Source organism: Engraulis encrasicolus, chromosome 9 (assembly GCF_034702125.1).
Source record: "Engraulis encrasicolus isolate BLACKSEA-1 chromosome 9, IST_EnEncr_1.0, whole genome shotgun sequence".
In the NCBI taxonomy this organism is placed as follows: Eukaryota; Metazoa; Chordata; class Actinopteri; order Clupeiformes; family Engraulidae; genus Engraulis; species Engraulis encrasicolus.
In genome coordinates, this window is record NC_085865.1 from 45,247,681 (window position 1) to 45,264,944 (window position 17,264).

The 17,264-nt window shown below is 44.2% G+C and overlaps 1 protein-coding gene across 6 annotated transcripts in view; it reads right to left on the reverse strand.

Annotated features, from left to right (window-relative positions):
• Nucleotides 1-17,264, reverse strand: part of slc12a7b (solute carrier family 12 member 7b) — a 117,968-nt gene that overhangs the window by 27,682 nt on the left and 73,022 nt on the right. For all 6 annotated transcript variants that reach the window (XM_063207233.1, XM_063207232.1, XM_063207236.1 and 3 more), the window contains exons 4-13: nt 15,136-15,282; nt 10,915-10,969; nt 10,123-10,253; nt 9,009-9,250; nt 8,382-8,593; nt 5,774-5,941; nt 4,714-4,812; nt 3,914-3,971; nt 3,082-3,256; nt 1,066-1,184 (exon numbers count right to left, since the gene is read on the reverse strand). In XM_063207233.1, coding sequence (XP_063063303.1) covers nt 1,066-1,184; nt 3,082-3,256; nt 3,914-3,971; nt 4,714-4,812; nt 5,774-5,941; nt 8,382-8,593; nt 9,009-9,250; nt 10,123-10,253; nt 10,915-10,969; nt 15,136-15,282 — 1,406 coding nt within the window. The remainder of the gene's footprint in view (nt 1-1,065; nt 1,185-3,081; nt 3,257-3,913; nt 3,972-4,713; nt 4,813-5,773; nt 5,942-8,381; nt 8,594-9,008; nt 9,251-10,122; nt 10,254-10,914; nt 10,970-15,135; nt 15,283-17,264) is intronic.

Sequence of the window (17,264 nt, forward strand, 5' to 3'; positions counted from 1 at the left end):
ATCACCACATCTGGCATTGTATTTCCCCCAAATACACTGACAGGCAGAACTCTCTCTCTCTCTCTGAGCTCCTCACACGCATGCCCGCGCGCGCGCACACACACACACACACACACACACACACACACACACACGCACACGCGCGCACGCGCGCACGCACACAAACACACGCACACGCACACGCACACAAACGCACACGCACACACAAAGATGGACGGCTAGCGTGAGAGCCCAAAATAGAGGTGTGATATGGGTGCGAGAGGAGCGGCTATCAGACTCAAACAGAACAGGAAGTTAATGGGAATGTCAGTGAATGAGGGGGGGGGGGGCAAACAGAGGGTAGAGACAGGCCTAAATAAGGGGACAATAAAAATGGATTCAGGGACTCCACATGCCAACATGATTTAAGAAGTGAGGAGGATAGAAGAAGGAAAAGAGAGGAGGAGAGACGGAGGAGAGGAAGTGAGAGGATGCAGGGAGGAAAGAGAGATGAGGACTGATTGTGTGCTACCTACATGGAGGGAGGCAGAGTGAGAAGAACTGAGGTGTGTGTGTGTGTGTGTGTGTGTGTGTGTGTGTGTGTGTGTGTGTGTGTGTGTGTGTGTGTGTGTGTGTGTGTGTGTGTGTGTGTGTGTGTGTGTGTGTGTGTGTGTGTGTGGTACCCAAATGGAGAGGATGGGGGGCAACGGTGTGTGAATGCGTGTGTGTGTGTGTGTGTGTGTGTGTGTGTGTGTGTGTGTGTGTGTGTGTGTGTGTGTGTGTGTGTGTCTGTGTGTGTGTCTGTGTGTGTGTCTGTGTGTGTGTGTGTGTGTGTGTGTGTGTGTGTGTGTGTCTATTACCCACATGGAGAGGATGGGGGTGACTGTGTGCGTGTATATGCGTGTGTGTGTGCGAGAGTGTGACTGTGTGTGTGTGTGGTACCCACATGGAGAGGATGGGGGGCACAGCGTGTGTGTATGCATGTGTGTGTGTGTGTGTGTGTGTGTGTGTGTGTGTGTGTGTGTGTGTGTGTGTGTGTGTGTGTGTGTGTGTGTGTGTGTGTGTGTGTGTGTGTGTGTTACCCACATGGAGAGGATGGGGGCGACTGCGTCCAGGGATGCGATGAGGATGCCTGTCTCACAGATGAGAGCCGTCAGCAGCAGGGCCCAGGTGGGCTCACCGTTAGCCTTGCCATGGCCAAACACCTGGACACACACGGACAACAGCACAGGTTAACACAACTGAGACAGTCTGTGTGTGTGTGTGTGTGTGTGTGTGTGTGTGTGTGTGTGTGTGTGTGTGTGTGTGTGTGTGTGTGTGTGTGTGTGTGTGTGTGTGTGTGTGTGTGCGTGCGGCCAAAAAATGCACAAGTGACTGATCACATGTGTATTTATCAATATGTGTTGGCAATGCCATCTCAAAGACTAGATGGGGTTGACAGGTGGGCACATGTGACCTATGTGACAATTTAGCCCATTTTAGCCTAAGGCACCTGCTAAATGCATAAGCCCTTTCTGGGAAAAGGTGCCCTCAGCCTATAAAAATGAAAATATCTCAGCCTCCGAAGCACATAAAAATGAAATGAGTTGCATTTTAAAGCCAAGACTTTTCTAATAAATAATCTCAAATCTCAAGAGCCTGAATGCTGCGTCACTTCAGGCACCTAGGTCAAAGCAGCGTATGCGCAGCATCCAGTATCAATGGGTTAATGCGTGTTGGTACTGCATGTACTGTACTGTGTGTGTAGGTGTGATCTTCATAGGCCTTTCCAACGCATAGGAGATGTGCATTTTCAAGTCGGCCACCCACCAACACCAAAGTGAACATAGCACAGCACATAGTATATTGCGTGCTATATGGTTTAAGATGTGAAATGATATGTGTAATGTCATGTGCAATCTGTATTTATGTATGTATGCTACTGGACATCTTCATTTCATATCAGGATAAATACATGATACTCTACTCTCCTCTATTCTACTCTGTACTGGCACGTGTGTAGACCAGTGTTTCTCAAACTTTTTCAGACCGAGGACCACTTTGTCCCCCCGAAAATATTCAGGGATCACCTCTCAACTGAATTGACTGTTGACGGGTGCTAATTTGACACTGCTAATTTCGATGCAGATCACTTACTTTTTATTCACATTTACAAGTCTGTCTTATTGTGGTGCAAATGAGACTTCAGTTTTGTTTAGCTTTGTAAAAATTTTACAAATATAGCCTTGGAAAAGTAGAAATCCCTTCGCGAACCATCTGAGCTCTGTCGCGGACCACTAGTGGTCCCCGGACCACACTTTGAGAATCACTGGTGTACACAAACAAAAGGGAGTGGGGTGGGTGTTTCCAATGGGTGCATGTGTACTGAATGTCCTCTTGTTCCCTTTGACCTGTATGACACTGTAGAAACGGTCAAGTCATTTTACAGATACCAAACACTGACCACAGCACCTGTGGGGTCATGTCACAAGCGCACACCAAAGGTTATCAGTTGTCTGACTACAACAAGTAATATTGAACCTCACGGTCATCACATCACGAGAAAGTACTTGCAGTACAAAGAGCAGTTTTGGACAAACATGAAACATCAAAGATGAGCACACGCCATACACAGCAAAATCATTACATAACAGAGATATGTAATGCGTTTGCAAGCTTGCAACAGGGTGTGCTCAATAGTTCTAAAATACAAATATGACCTCTTCTCTCTCTTCCTCCCCTTCTCAAAAAATAATTATGAAGTGCATGAGCCCTTACAAGTCCCAGACTACCATCTCCGGCCATACTTCTAGTGTGTGTGTGTGTGTGTGTGTGTGTGTGTGTGTGTGTGTGTGTGTGTGTGTGTGTGCAGGTGTGTGCAGGTGTGTGTGTGTGTGTGTGTGTGTGTGTGTGTGTGTGTGTGTGTGTGTGTGTGTGTGTGTGTGTGTGTGTGTGTGTGTGTGCGTGTGTGCGTGTGTATGTGAATGTGCACGTAGTGTGTGTGTGTGTTGTGTAGTGAATGTATGCTTGTGTGTGTGTGTGTGTGTGTCTGTGCATGTGTGCGTATAGTGTGTGTAGTGTGTGTGCGTAGTATGTGTGAGTGTGTGTGGTGTGACCTCTGACCTCTAGAAATGGCACGATTCCGTCCCGTGCGATGGCCTGCAGCAGTCTGGGGGCACCCGTCAAGCTCTGAAGCCCCGCCCCACAGCAGGAGAAGAACGAGCCAATCACAATCACCCACGGCGACGGCCACGACAACGTGCCAATCACCAAGTTCCCTTTGACCGAATCGCCAAACCTGTGACACAAAAACACATATCAATTTAAAGCAACTGCAGCTGCGGTGCTGTAGGGACAGCGTTGAACATTACAGGAGTGTAAAAGACACGTTAGGTAAAGGTAGCCCCATAATGCATGCCGTACCTCCTGTGGCATGTTGTAATAGTCATTGAAAAGATAACTACCATAGCGCTACACTACTATGACATAACACAGGGCCTTTAGTAATGCACTACGACTTGGTCATTGCCATTCTGGTGACAGCAAATTTATAATGGCGTGTCTGAGCGGATTGAAGGAGAGAATTATTATGCGTGTCTGTGTAATGTCTGATATGTACATACAGTACAGAAGAAAAAAACATTACTCAAGCTCAGTGCAGAGTGTGCCGGTCTATCAATGTGTAATTATTATGTTCACATATGAACCCTCTACGTACAGGCTTAGTGACAAACTCTCTGGGTATGCACGCATGCACACGCATAAACACACACGCAGTCACACACACGCGCACGCACAAGCGCACGCACTAGCGCACGCACACGTGCGCACGCACACGTGCGCACGCACACACAGACATGTGCACGCACAGACACACACACAGACACACACGCACACACACACAGACGCACGCATGTACATGCACGCATGCGCACACACATACAAACACACTTACTTGTCCCGCAGGACGGTTCCGTCGATGCAGGCTCCAAAAAGCACTACACAGGACAGGTCTGCAGGATGCCAATTAAGAAAACTAGACTCTGGAGGACAGTGGAAACTCAGACACAAACCAACTCGACATAACCATTATACTTACAGTAAACACACACTGTTTTGTAAAGAACCTGATAAGAGCAATCTTGGTACGTGCAACAATGTTTTTGTGGGCGATTCATTTTACATCATTCATCATGCATCCTGGTCTAGTCACGTGCTAAGATTTTTCCTCTAGCCAAACCAGGAAAACTGAAGCAGACAACAAAATAATTAACAAAACTGTTAAACAAAAAATGTTTGCAGCTTAACAAAGAAAAATGCCAGTTGCAATTACAGTGCAAGAAAAAGTTATGTAATACAAGCAGAGTTGTAGAAAATAGAAATAGAACTACTCAGATGTAATTACAACACTAGTAGTATGATATAACAAAGTTGAAACCATGTAATATCATACCACTACTACTCTACGTTATACAACTCTGGGGTGTGTTTCTCGAAACCATAGTCGCTAACTATGTTGTTTGCTACTTTGTTGTTTGCAATGCAATTTCCCATTGGAAACTTCCCAAGTTGCTAACTGGCTAGCAGCTACACTTTCGAGAAACTCACCCCTGTACTACAAATGGTCCTTTCAACTATTTCCCGAGATGGTCCTCATTATCTGGATCTGTGAAGTTTAAATGGCCTTTTTGTCATATTACTGAGGCAACTTCGCCTCTGGCTGTCGCCATAGCGAGCTCTAAAACAAAAGGATACAGATGAAGGTGGTGGTTGCTATGGCGAGTATGGTTCCGACGGGAATAGACTTCTGGGCGTCTCTCAGGTCACCTGATCTGTTCGATCCCGCCATGATACCTGAGGACATGGCACCAAGAGAACAACAACAAATAAGAGAGGGAATAGTGAAGACAATCTATTTTACGCAAGGGAAAAATTATGACAGTTGATGAAAACAAAATAAATCATTTCACCATCTGTACTCAGAGAAAAAAAGTCTCTGTGATATTTGATGTTCGACTGCACTGAGGACAACAGCCATGGCTGTCAAGGCTGATCAATAAATGTTTCATATCGTTAATTTAAGTTCAGGTTGAGTAATTCTTCCTGCAAGCAATGATTGTCATTTATATTCTGTATTTGTGTCTGTATCAAATGAAAGATAGTTGAAAGACAGGTGTGTGTGTGTGTGTGTGTGTGTGTGTGTGTGTGTGTGTGTGTGTGTGTGTGTGTGTGTGTGTGTGTGTGTGTGTGTGTGTGTGTGTGTGTGTGTGTGTGTGTGTGTGTGTGTGTGTGTGTGTGTGTGTGTGTGTGTGTGTGTTTGTTTCAAAGGGCCAAATCTAGCCTGTGGGGTAGGTTGCATGATGCATGGTGCATGGAGACAGTAACTGTGCTGCATATGGTGTATCTGATATTGTGTGTCCGGTTGTGAGGTGAGGCTGAGGCTCTGTGGCAGTCTTTGTGACTACAAAAGAAACTATGAATGAACGATAAGCAGAAAAAAAGGGAAAGAAGGATGAGCGAGTGAGAAGGATAGAGAGAGAGAGAGAGAGAGAGAGAGAGAGAGAGAGAGAGAGAGAGAGAGAGAGAGAGAGAGAGAGAGAGAGAGAGAGAGGGCAGACAGACAAGTAGAGAGACAGACATACAAAAACAGATTGAACAGAATAAACAATAAGCAGAAAAGGAGAGAGAAGGATGAGCCAGTGAAAATGAGAGAGAGACAGAAAGGGGAAAGAAACAGATTGTGCCCGTGCACATTGACAGCACATGGCAATAAACATTGTCTGGTACTGTATGAGTGATACACGTCATGGCATACCCGTGACGGAGGGGAAGTAGATTCCCACGAGCAGGGTGAAGAAGGTGGCGATGTCGTTCGCTACGTAGGGCAAGTAGGCATCCATAGAGGTGTTACTCGCCGGCTTGGATGGGAAATCCATCTTCTCCACCAGCATACCGGAAGGGCCATACGTCGACCACATGTTCTCTATAAGAGGTGGAAGAGAAAGACAAGGAGAGAGGAATTTGAATGATGAGTTAAGTAAAAAAACAAGTTTAATTGCTGAATCGTCTGGTTTGACATTATGACATTTTAAAGCACAATGCTGAAATGTGAGTTTATCTCATGAATCTGTGTGTGCTACACCGAATCTTAACAGTTGTGTGATAACGTTACATCATTAGGGTTGTGGTATGCTTTTACCATCATGCGAAGCCTGGCTCTGTGGTGTAGCATGTATACGTATACAGTGCCCTCCATAATTATTGGCACCCCTGGTTGAGATGTGTTAAAAGCCTTAAAATAAATTCAGTGTTTATTGCAGAAGAATACTGTCACACTGAAAATTGTAGGAAAATGCAGCCTTCAACTCAAATGAATTGTAAGAAAATAAAAAAAATCCCTGACTAAAAAATAATTATTTTTCATTAAATCACCTGTTCCACAATTATTGGCACCCTTAACAATTCCCAGGAAATAAATATAATTGAAGCATTTCTGTCATTTCTACAGTAGTTTACAAAGTTTACAAGAGTATGTAGGAACATTTAATTAGTAATTCATCACTTCCTGTTTCCCTGGGGTATAAATATGACGTGACACCGAGGCCATTTCTCTTATCCACTCTTAAACATGGGAAAGACAAAGGAACACAGCATACAAGTGAGGCAGATGTGCGTCGACCTTCACAGGTCAGGCAGAGGCTACAAGAAGATTGCCACTCAACTGCAGCTGCCCATATCCACTGTGAGAGGAATAATTAAGAAGTTCAAAACAACTGGAACAGTGGTAAACAAGCCTGGACGAGGACCCAAGTTTATTTTGCCACCACGCACAGTGAGGAGGATGGTAAGAGAAATCAAAAGATCTCCAAAGCTCACTGTTACAGAATTACAACAAATGGTAGCATCCTGGGGTCACAAAGTCTCCAAATCAACCATCAGGCGCTGTCTACACGCCAACAAGCTGTTTGGGAGGCATGCACGGAGAAAACCTTTCCTCACTCACAATCATAAACGCAAGCGTCTGGAGTTCGCCAAGCGGTATTGGGGCTTCAACTGGGACCGTGTGCTTTGGTCAGATGAGACCAAGATTGAGCTTTTTGGCAACAAACACTCTAAGTGGGTCTGGCGTACCACGAAAGATGCGCATGCTGCAAAGCACCTCATACCCACTGTGAAGTATGGGGGTGGGTCAGTGATGCTGTGGGGCTGTTTCGCTTTCAAAGGCCCTGGGAACCTTGTTAGGGTGCATGGCATCATGAATGCTTTGAAATACCAGGACATTTTAAATCAAAATCTGTTGCCCTCTGCCCGAAAGCTGAAGCTGGGTCGTCACTGGGTCTTTCAGCAAGACAATGACCCTAAACATATGGCCAAATCTACACAGAAATGGTTCACCAGACACAAAATCAAGCTCCTCCCATGGCCATCTCAGTCCCCTGACCTCAACCCCATTGAGAACCTGTGGGGTGAGCTGAAGAGGAGAGTACAGAGGAGAGGACCCAGGTCTCTGGATGATTTAGAGAGATTCTGCAAAGAGGAATGGCTGAAGATCCCTCTTTCTGTCTTTTCCCATCTTGTGAAACATTATAGGAGAAGATTAGGTGCTGTTTTGTTGGCAAAAGGGGGTTGTACAAAATATTAACACCAGGGGTGCTAATAATTGTGACACACATTATTTGATGTCAAATAATTATTTCTTTATGTGGGATTTTTTCCTCACTGAATAAATGCACTTGTATTGAAGGTTGGATTTTTCTCTTTTTTTCCATTAAGGTCCCATATTATTTAGAAAAAAAATAAAATAATTGGAAGCTAAAAAACACATCTCAACCAGGGGTGCCAATAATTATGGAGGGCACTGTATGTATATCAAATTACATCTGTCACCAGCAGTCACCTTTGAAACACTGATTTATCGATTTTTTTCCAGTGCATATGGATAAAACAATAAAAAAAATAACTAGAAAAAAATATATAAATGGCAATGGCTATTTGTCATCTCCTATGCCAGGGGTTCTCAAACTTTACCATGACAAGGCCACCCCATATATCGGTAGATGGCAGCCAAGGATCCCCCTTACATGAGTCGTGACCTCGTGACGCATTTTGTTTCTGGGTATCGTCCCTTTCATAAGCATAGTCTATTGTCTGTGCGTGAGTGCCCCACTGGCATTTATAAAATAACAATAATAGTAGCGGGTGTAATGTTCAGAGATGGAATAGATTATTATAATGCAGTTTTTAGCTAGTGGGAATATTATTTCGATTATCTTTATTTTGGTATTTAATTATTCTACTATTTATTTTGATTTTCTATACTTTTCCTACCAACCTGCCACAGTCACCCCTCACACCTCCCTGTGGCCCCCCCAGGGGTCCCAGTCCCCCACGTTGTTGCAAACCACTGTCCTATGCAAGCTCACCTGATATGACGCCGCTCAGCAGTCCTGGGATGCCCTGTATCTGAGTGACCTCGTTGTCCCGGAAGTAGTCGTTGCAGGTGGCATTGAGGTACTGACTGTCACAGAAGAGACCCCACAGCTTCGTGGGGACCGTCTCGTTGTCGATCTCCTCCGTCTTCAAGCACTTGTCGAAGTTGTGGTTCTGCAGGGAACGGTTCCCCAACAGGCAGATTCTGAGGAAGGAAGCACAGAGCATTGTAATCCTTCAAACTACATGCATTCACCACTAATGTCACCAACAGCATAGTTTTTAGATATTTTTTAGGCTTCTGCTCAGATTGGACAGTGTGAGAGCAGACAGGAAGTGAGTGGCAGAAAGAGATGGGGTAAGGTTGGGAAATGAATGTATGTAATGCATGTAATGTAATGGAACATGTGGTCAGGTGCATTAGTATGCTCCTGCCAGGGTGCCCATCTAATTCTACAAGCACCCATGTCTTCTACACTCACGTGAAGTCTAGCAGGTCAGTGATTTAGTCATGGCTAAAAAAGCCCATTCATCATTGTTGTATGGATGCGTTGTATGTACTGTATGCGTCTAAAAACATGTGAATTGCAACCTAGTGTTTGAGCCAAGCTAGCACTCACGGGAAGTCTGGCGGGTCAAAGATGGTCTTGATGACGCCGGCGTAGATGGCGAGGATGGAGAGCACCACGCAGGCCAGGAAGACCAGCGCCAGCTTGTTGACATACTTGACGCCTACGAAGACCACCAAGGCCATCAGAGCCAGGCAGCACGTGCCGTACACGCGCATGTTGTTCAGCAGTGCCGCTGGCTCCTCCTCCTTCGTCTCCGCCTTGAAAATGGCCGCCGTAGGCACTATGTACGTCTGGGTGAAGGGGAGGGAGAGAAGATAGAGAGATTGTACAGGTTAGACCAGAGGCGGGTAAACTCAGGCCCTTTCATCAGTGAGCCATTTCATCTGGCCTACAGAGCAGACAGCTTTTAAATGCAAAGTGATGCTCATGCAACACTTATTCAAATGATTATCCAAGCCAGGGGTGAGTTTCTCAAAAGGGAAGTTGTTAGCCTGTTAGCAACTTCGGTAGTTGCCAATGGGAAAATGCATTGAAAGCAACGAAGTAGCTAATGTAGTAAGCAACTTTGGTTTTGAGAAATTCACCCCAGGGGTCTTATTGGGTTATACAGTAGGCAACTATACTGTACAGTACATTTCAGTACAATTTTCAGGAATGAAACGACCAAAAAGTTATGCCAGCGTATATAATTACTTATTGACAGGCATGTTGCCTGTAACATCTGGATCTTCGACCAATTTTCTAAACCCAATGTGGCCCTTGGGCCAAAATAATTTCGCCACCCCTGGGCTAGACAGTTGAGGTGAAGTTGAGATACAACAGTTACGGGTAGTTCAAAACATTACCAACTGCATAGAGTAATTCAAACCAGTAAGCGATATATTACATTTCTACATTTTGCTTTTATGCTTACTGTTTATCTCGTACACAAGTTGTCTTGTCATGCTCAGGATGCTAACTTCTAACTTGGAATGCCAGAGCTAAGCATATATCTTTTCTGAGAACACAACAAGAAACTTCTGAAGTAGGACATTCCGTTGAACCAACAGAAAAAGAAATAACATCCATTTGTCATTTTGATTACATACAGTAACACACGACAATTCAGAAGTATGCACAATTAAATGTGCTACATGTCAGTGCACAGCAACAAGTGACTTACTATTAAAATTTCTATGGTACCCAGGATGTACATGGCTCCTGCGAAGGTGGTACCCAGATAAAAGCAGAGCCCCACCGCACCACCAAACTCTGGCCCCAGCGATCGGGAGATCATGTAGTAAGACCCACCGGCTAGAAACGGCAAAGAATGACACGCATTAGATCCACAGATGCCATATTGTATTGATCAGAGATCAGAGATGTCAAAAGTTAAAGTAAAAGCATAAAAAGAAACACAGCTTCCTTCCAACACAGGTAACTTATCTAAGTACTCAGTAGACCTGTGTACTTGTCTTATTATCAGCTGACTGTGCACTGGTTTGTGGAGGGTCATTGATAGGCTTTTAGTGTTTTTCAGTAACAACCGCGTCTACCAATCCCGTTAGGTACAATGGCGTTAATGGAGTAACAGCTATGTAATATCATGTGTTGTACTGAAATCATGAATTAACTTTTACTTTTACTTTTGACACATCTGGTATTGACATACTTGAGTTGCTGGACATAAATGGACTTAAGGTCAACTCTGAGCCCAAGGGACTCTATGTTAATGGGCTTGCACTTCCATCATTTCCTTGCAAACATGTTCATTGTGTTAGCGCAGTCAGTGCTTTGGCTACAAGGTGTAGCATATGAATACCTAATGCATTCAGCATTGCAGTAGACTAAATAAAGTGATTACAATGGAGGATAAATACCATGTGAAAATATAGACTTGTGAACATATTTAACTTTTTAAGCACAACTAAAATAACAAAACAAAAACTGTTAAGGAAACAAAACGAAGGCCTACCTGGCACAACCCCATTAGTTGCAATGGCACTCATTGATATCGCTGTCAACATTGTCTGTAAAAATCAATAGAGGGTAGTCAGAACAGTAGCTAAACATTGTAAATCACTGCTTTTAGACATGTGTCATTCATCTCAGTCCAGACAGGAGACCAGGGGTGTCTTTCTCGATACCATAGTTGCTAACTGCTTTAGATACTTTGTTGTTTGCAATGCAATTTCCCAATGATAACTATCCAAGTTGCTAAATGGCTAACAACTACGCTTTGAGAAATGCACCCCAGAGTTGTATGAAGTAGAAGTAGAAGTGCTCTTACAGATGTAGTTACAACACTAGTGGTATGATATTACATGGTTTTAACTTTGTAATATCATAATACCGTACTAATGTTGAAATTACAGTGAGAGTACTTCTATTTCTACTTTATACAACTCTGCAGGAGGCAGTCCTTTACAGACAACAGACAACATATGGTTGATCTTATTAAATGTAGTTGTGTGGGTGGGCGATTAAATGTGAACATTGGGAATAATACTTTACAAGAAAATTACAACAGAGACGTGTTCATTAAATTGGTTGATCTTGTCAGCAAATGCTCATGAGTGTTAGTCTTTTTTTTCCGACACAGAACAGAAACAGCAAAAGGTACAGTACGTTCTCATCAGGAGTGGGATTTAGGTCTCTTTCTGGGTTTCAGGAACTTTAAAACATTGTTGTCAAGGAGATCTGCATCTGCCCATTACGTAATCCACCCGTGCGTCCTTGAGCCGACATACACACACTCGCCACTGACCAAAATAAATCCCCTCGTGGACACTTCCTGTGTCCCACCACACCCACACACACACACACACACACACACACACACACACACACACACACACACACACACACACACACACACACACACACACACACACACACACACACACACACACACACACACACACACACACACACACACACACACACACACACACACACACACACACACACACACACACTGGACCAAAGCCAATTAGCTGGTAATTTACCCCTCACACAGAAGATTAGTCCTCTAGAGCAGACTGTTGGTGTGAAAGCTGGTTGCTAGTCAAACGCAAATTAACATACAGTGTTTACATTTTGGATCTGGGCTTTCAAGTTCTATTGCCTTCAATAATGCATATATTTGTTTATGCTATATTTCAGTTGTTGTCAGTTGAGTTACCAACTTAATCATGAGGCACCCCCCCCCCCAAAAAAAAAAAAACTGCTGCTATGTCCTAACGAAGGTGATTTTAATTTGTTTTTGGAACTGAAGGATCTGACGGCACTTAATGAAGTCATGTGCTATTAAACCAAGCTGTGTCTGACCTCAAATGAGAGGTGAAAAATGTGAAATCTTAGCCTGCACAGCTGGGCACCCAGTCAGTAAGAAATGCCAAAACAGATTCCTGGAATTTGGCTTTTTTCCATCACGTTGATGATTGGAATTAAATCTACCCCTTGACAAAAAACGTCAACACAACTAATTTCAGTAAATTCCAAAGGAAATGAATTTTAAAGGGACACTGTGCAGGAAATGGTCAAAAAGGGTACTGCAACTATGCTGCTCATTGAAACTGGGTTGATCTTTTCATGAAAGTTTACTAAGTAATAAACTAATATTTTCTAGCATGGCCCAAGTACAGTCATTTTTGAAGCTAAAAATGGCTATTTTTGGAAATTCAAAATGGCAGACCATGGAGAAGATCCCCCTTTTCATGTAAGAAAAGTGCAATTTTTTCAGTCATAATGAATACTTCGAATTTTATGTTGGTGGTAAGTATTCATGAAAAAGGTAACATTAGTGAATGGGTAGCATGAATTCTGGAAATAAACAACTAAAAATCTCACACAGTGTCCCTTTAAGTAAATTATATTATTTAAATACAAATAAATGTAGAAATTATAAAATGCATGTATATTCCTTTCCATGGTGCATATTAAAATTGAATTAAACCTTTTTCTACTTCCCTTTAAAACTGACTTCAAGTTCTCTTTCAAACAGTGTATTTGAAGTCATGGGCCAATAAGTCACCCTGTGCAGCAGGTGGCAAGTAAGAAATGAGGAATATGTGGTCTGAGAAGCCTTGACGTCACCAAGGACAGACATCATGCATGCATGGAAACTCTGGCCCAGCTTCCTGTTCTTAGAATAGACAAAAGGAACTCTGGAAGCATGAAGGACTCATCAAAGGAAGATGGCCTGGACACCTGTGTGTTTTGGTGTGTGTGTGTGTGTGTGTGTGTGTGTGTGTGTGTGTGTGTGTGTGTGTGTGTGTGTGTGTGTGTGTGTGTGTGTGTCTCACTCACTCACTCACTCACTCACTCACTCACTCACTCACTCACTCACTCACTCACTCACCCACATGCACGCACACGCACACACACACAGTGTGTAAAAAAATCCATCTCTCGACATGGCTGTTGAGCTGACTCAGTGTCTGACCTGATAAGCTACACACCAGACGCGCGTGTAGGACCCAGTGCACAGCTGCTGTCCTGCTCCCTCCTCTTCTGGGAGAGATTAACTTAGTTTGGTCCCTTTCATTTGGCCGACTCTCTGCTACTAACATGCTGTTCCTCATTCATACACCTCCAGCTGTCTCTGCTACCATCTACACAGTGATGCATGGATGTCAAAACTGTAGTGGTGTCATCAATGATCGATTCGGCGATTCAATCCAATGGGGCATCGACAATCCAGAATCGATCCGGCAAGTTCCAGAATCGATCCGGCAATTTTTTTAAACTTTCAATTACTTCCATGGATATTTCGTGGGTAAATTAATGTTAAATTAAATGAAAGCACTTTGCAAGTCTGATACAGACTGATACAGAAAAGAGCCAATAAATTGTTGCTCAGTATCTGACTACTTGTATTGCCTCATCATGACTGATTAAACATTTGCTTTGCTTTCAGTAGAAATGTAATGCATTGCAATGCATTGTAGAATTGAATCGGATCGGATCGGATCGGATCGCATAGAATCGAATCGAATCGCTACCTCCCGAATCGTGATCGAATCGGATCGTGAGGGCAGTGCCAATCCACACCACTACANAACTGGGTCGCAGGGTCGTTTTGCTTGGCCCGCGAAATCATTTCAAATATGTATCACAGTTGCATCCCACTTACATCATTCATATATAGCGACATGACGTAAACAAGAAATTTAGTGGGTACAGTAAAGTCAGTAAAGATGTGAGAGAGCCATGTTGATTAGATGAGAGAGAGAGAGAGAGAGGGGGGGGGAGAGAGAGGGAGAGAGGGAGAGAGAGAGAGAGAGAGAGAGAGAGAGAGAGAGAGAGATAGCGAGAGAGAGGGATGGAGAGAGATTGGGGAGAGAGAGGGAGAGAGAGAGAGAGAGAGAGAGAGAGAGAGAGAGAGGGAGAGAGAGAGAAACACTCAATTAAACTTGACTTTTAAGTAAAGGCCCAGACAACAGACAAATCTCATGAATGTAAGAGGGCATTAAGTCTTCCGCTAAGCTGCCCGGGGGTTAAAGGGCTTGATTGGTGCCAAGGCAGTGAGTCCGACAGATCTGAGACACACACACACCAAGACACACACACACACACACACACACACACACACACACACACACACACACACACACACACACACACACACACACACACACACACACACACACACACACACACACACACACACACACACACACACACACACACACACACACGCACACGCACACGCACACACACACACACAGTTGGTGACAAGGCAGCAAAGGACAGAGTTTAAGTGATACCTGGCACACCCAGAGACAGACTGACAGACAAATACACCTCCACCCACACACAACACACACACACACACACACAGATTATCAGGAGGTGGACGGGTGGAGGCAGGGCAGTGTGTGAGAGGTGTGTGGCTCTCAGACAGACAGACAGACAGACAGACAGACAGACAGACAGACAGACAGACAGACAGACAGACATAGAAGCAATCCGACGTGCCAGGGAACTGACTGGGGGCGCTGTGTGCGATTGGTGTGTGGCACTAAGGCAGAGACACTCGCACACAACCAGACCAAGTGATGCCAGGGAACTTACGGCGGCGTGTGGGCAGTGTGTGTGTGTGTGTGTGTGTGTGTGTGTGTGTGTGTGTGTGTGTGTGCGTGCGTGCGTGCGTGCGTGCGTGCGTGCGTGTATGTGTGTATGTGTCACTCACGCAGGTGCAGCACATGGCGACGATGATGAAGGACTCGAGGATGCCGGCGGTGCCCACGATCCAGGTCATGCGCAGGAAGAGGATGACGCCCAGGATGTTCTGCAGGCACGGCAGGTACACGCCGATGAAGGTGCCCATCTGGGGACTCTGCACACAGGGGGAGACAACGCAGAATTCAGTATTGGGTTGCACATTTGTACTCCCCCTGGCTGCGCTACCCTGTCTGCGCACTCTTCAACCTCTGATTGTTGGAAACTGCTGTCGGTCAAAAAACACGCTCACATTGTTGGCTGCTTAGCATCTTGTCCCTCCTGACATTGCGAATGTTTGTAAACGGGAAACCTGTGTATACCTATCCAACTTATTACCATACCCACTAACCCTGCCCATTTGAATGTTCTTTGTGCTACCACAGGATTTCTGCTAGTCTGCTAATACCTGTCAGGTCGCCCAATAGCCCTTCTGGATGATTTAGCATTAGCAACGGCTACCCAAATAGTAATGGCACCGCCCTTGCAACCATGGATAGTAAGGTGGATAGCACATGACTGTAAATGGCGGGCAAACACACAGAGATGGTCACCTCAACCGTGAAAAGGTTCTGGCTGAAGGTTTTTTTTACCATCTATCTGTTGCCCTAAGCATCCTGAACGAATTGTTAAAATGTAGATAGTTTTGTGGTATTGTTGTCACAATGCCTTAAAAGTAACTTTTTTGATGATTATTTTTTATATTATTTCCCATCATTGGCCATCTCACCAAAAAATATAGAGACTTCATTTGGCAATGCCTTTGACAAAGAACTGGGGGTGGTGTTGTGATGCTAACAATGCATCTATGTATCCAGCATTTGATTTCAGGTCATTCTTTTTCTCAAATCAACAACAGCTAACATTGAAAGAAGTGTTTAATAACTGATTCTGTTTAATAACTGATTCTAATAGTAGATTATAATAATGTTCACATACTGAAAATAATCATGACAATTCACCATTGCTTCGATATGACTGGAAGGACTTTTGTTTCCATCACGGGGCCTGCTTCCTCCCACAAATAACTCAAAAGATGAGTTTCAAAACCACACAGTATTATTAGGCGAATGGGGCACCAATCAATAGCTAGTTTCCAGAGTGCCCCTTCCGACAATACTGAACAACAGGATACTCGTATGTAGTAGAGACGGGAAGTTGCATCATTGTGTGCATCCCAATATGTGTCCTTGCCTCCTCCACTTGTGCTTGTCTCCTCGTCCCGCCTCCTGGCCCCTCCTCCGTGGAGAAAACGATAAAGTTTCCCAGCTGTCAGCCTCGCCACAACAACTTTTGAGGGACTGTTTTTCATTCACCATCCCAATTGCAAATGAGAAAAAGACTTTTCAATTGAGCTTTTGCAAGATATTGAAATATAATGCTGTTGTCAGTGATGTCATCATGACGAGAAGCAAGTGGAGGAGGCAAGTGGAGGAGGCAAGGTCACATATTGGGATGCACCCTTGAGTGCCCACGCAAATGAATGACTGCTCCACTCATGTTCAATAGACTGTCTGAAGGATGCATTAAAATTAATGCACCCCTTCCACAAGCCTTCACCACACTAATGAACTGAGTCGCTGCTAAAATGGATTTTTAATGAATACATGCTCTTGGGATCTCAATACTAAGGTTAAGCAAGGGTTCAGGGGAAATGCTAAAATGCATTCAGCTTAATGATGAATAATAGGCTGAGAGTATATGGGAAAGACAGCACTGCTGGTTGAGTTCAATTGAGGCTAAGTACTGTAAGCCCTTTGTCATTACAAAACATGCATAATGCTGGCCAAAAAAAATCTCCAATGGACATCAGGAAGGTACACACAATAGCGTATAGGAGGGCAGACATAGTCAATGCAACACGTGTAGAGGAGAAGGTATGCTCACTAGCCAATAATTGGCTGAGGACGTGGAGGAGGTTATCTTCAATAGCCAATGGTAGGTTGAGTATTTCCCTGGCCATGTCAGGAATAAAAGAAGTTTTCCCATTTTCATCACAACTCAGATACTCCTTCATTAACAAGGAAAGTGAGTAAATCAAGAGGATTAGATTACCTTGTGTCCTACACACTGCACTGAAGAAGCCATGTCCACTGGCAT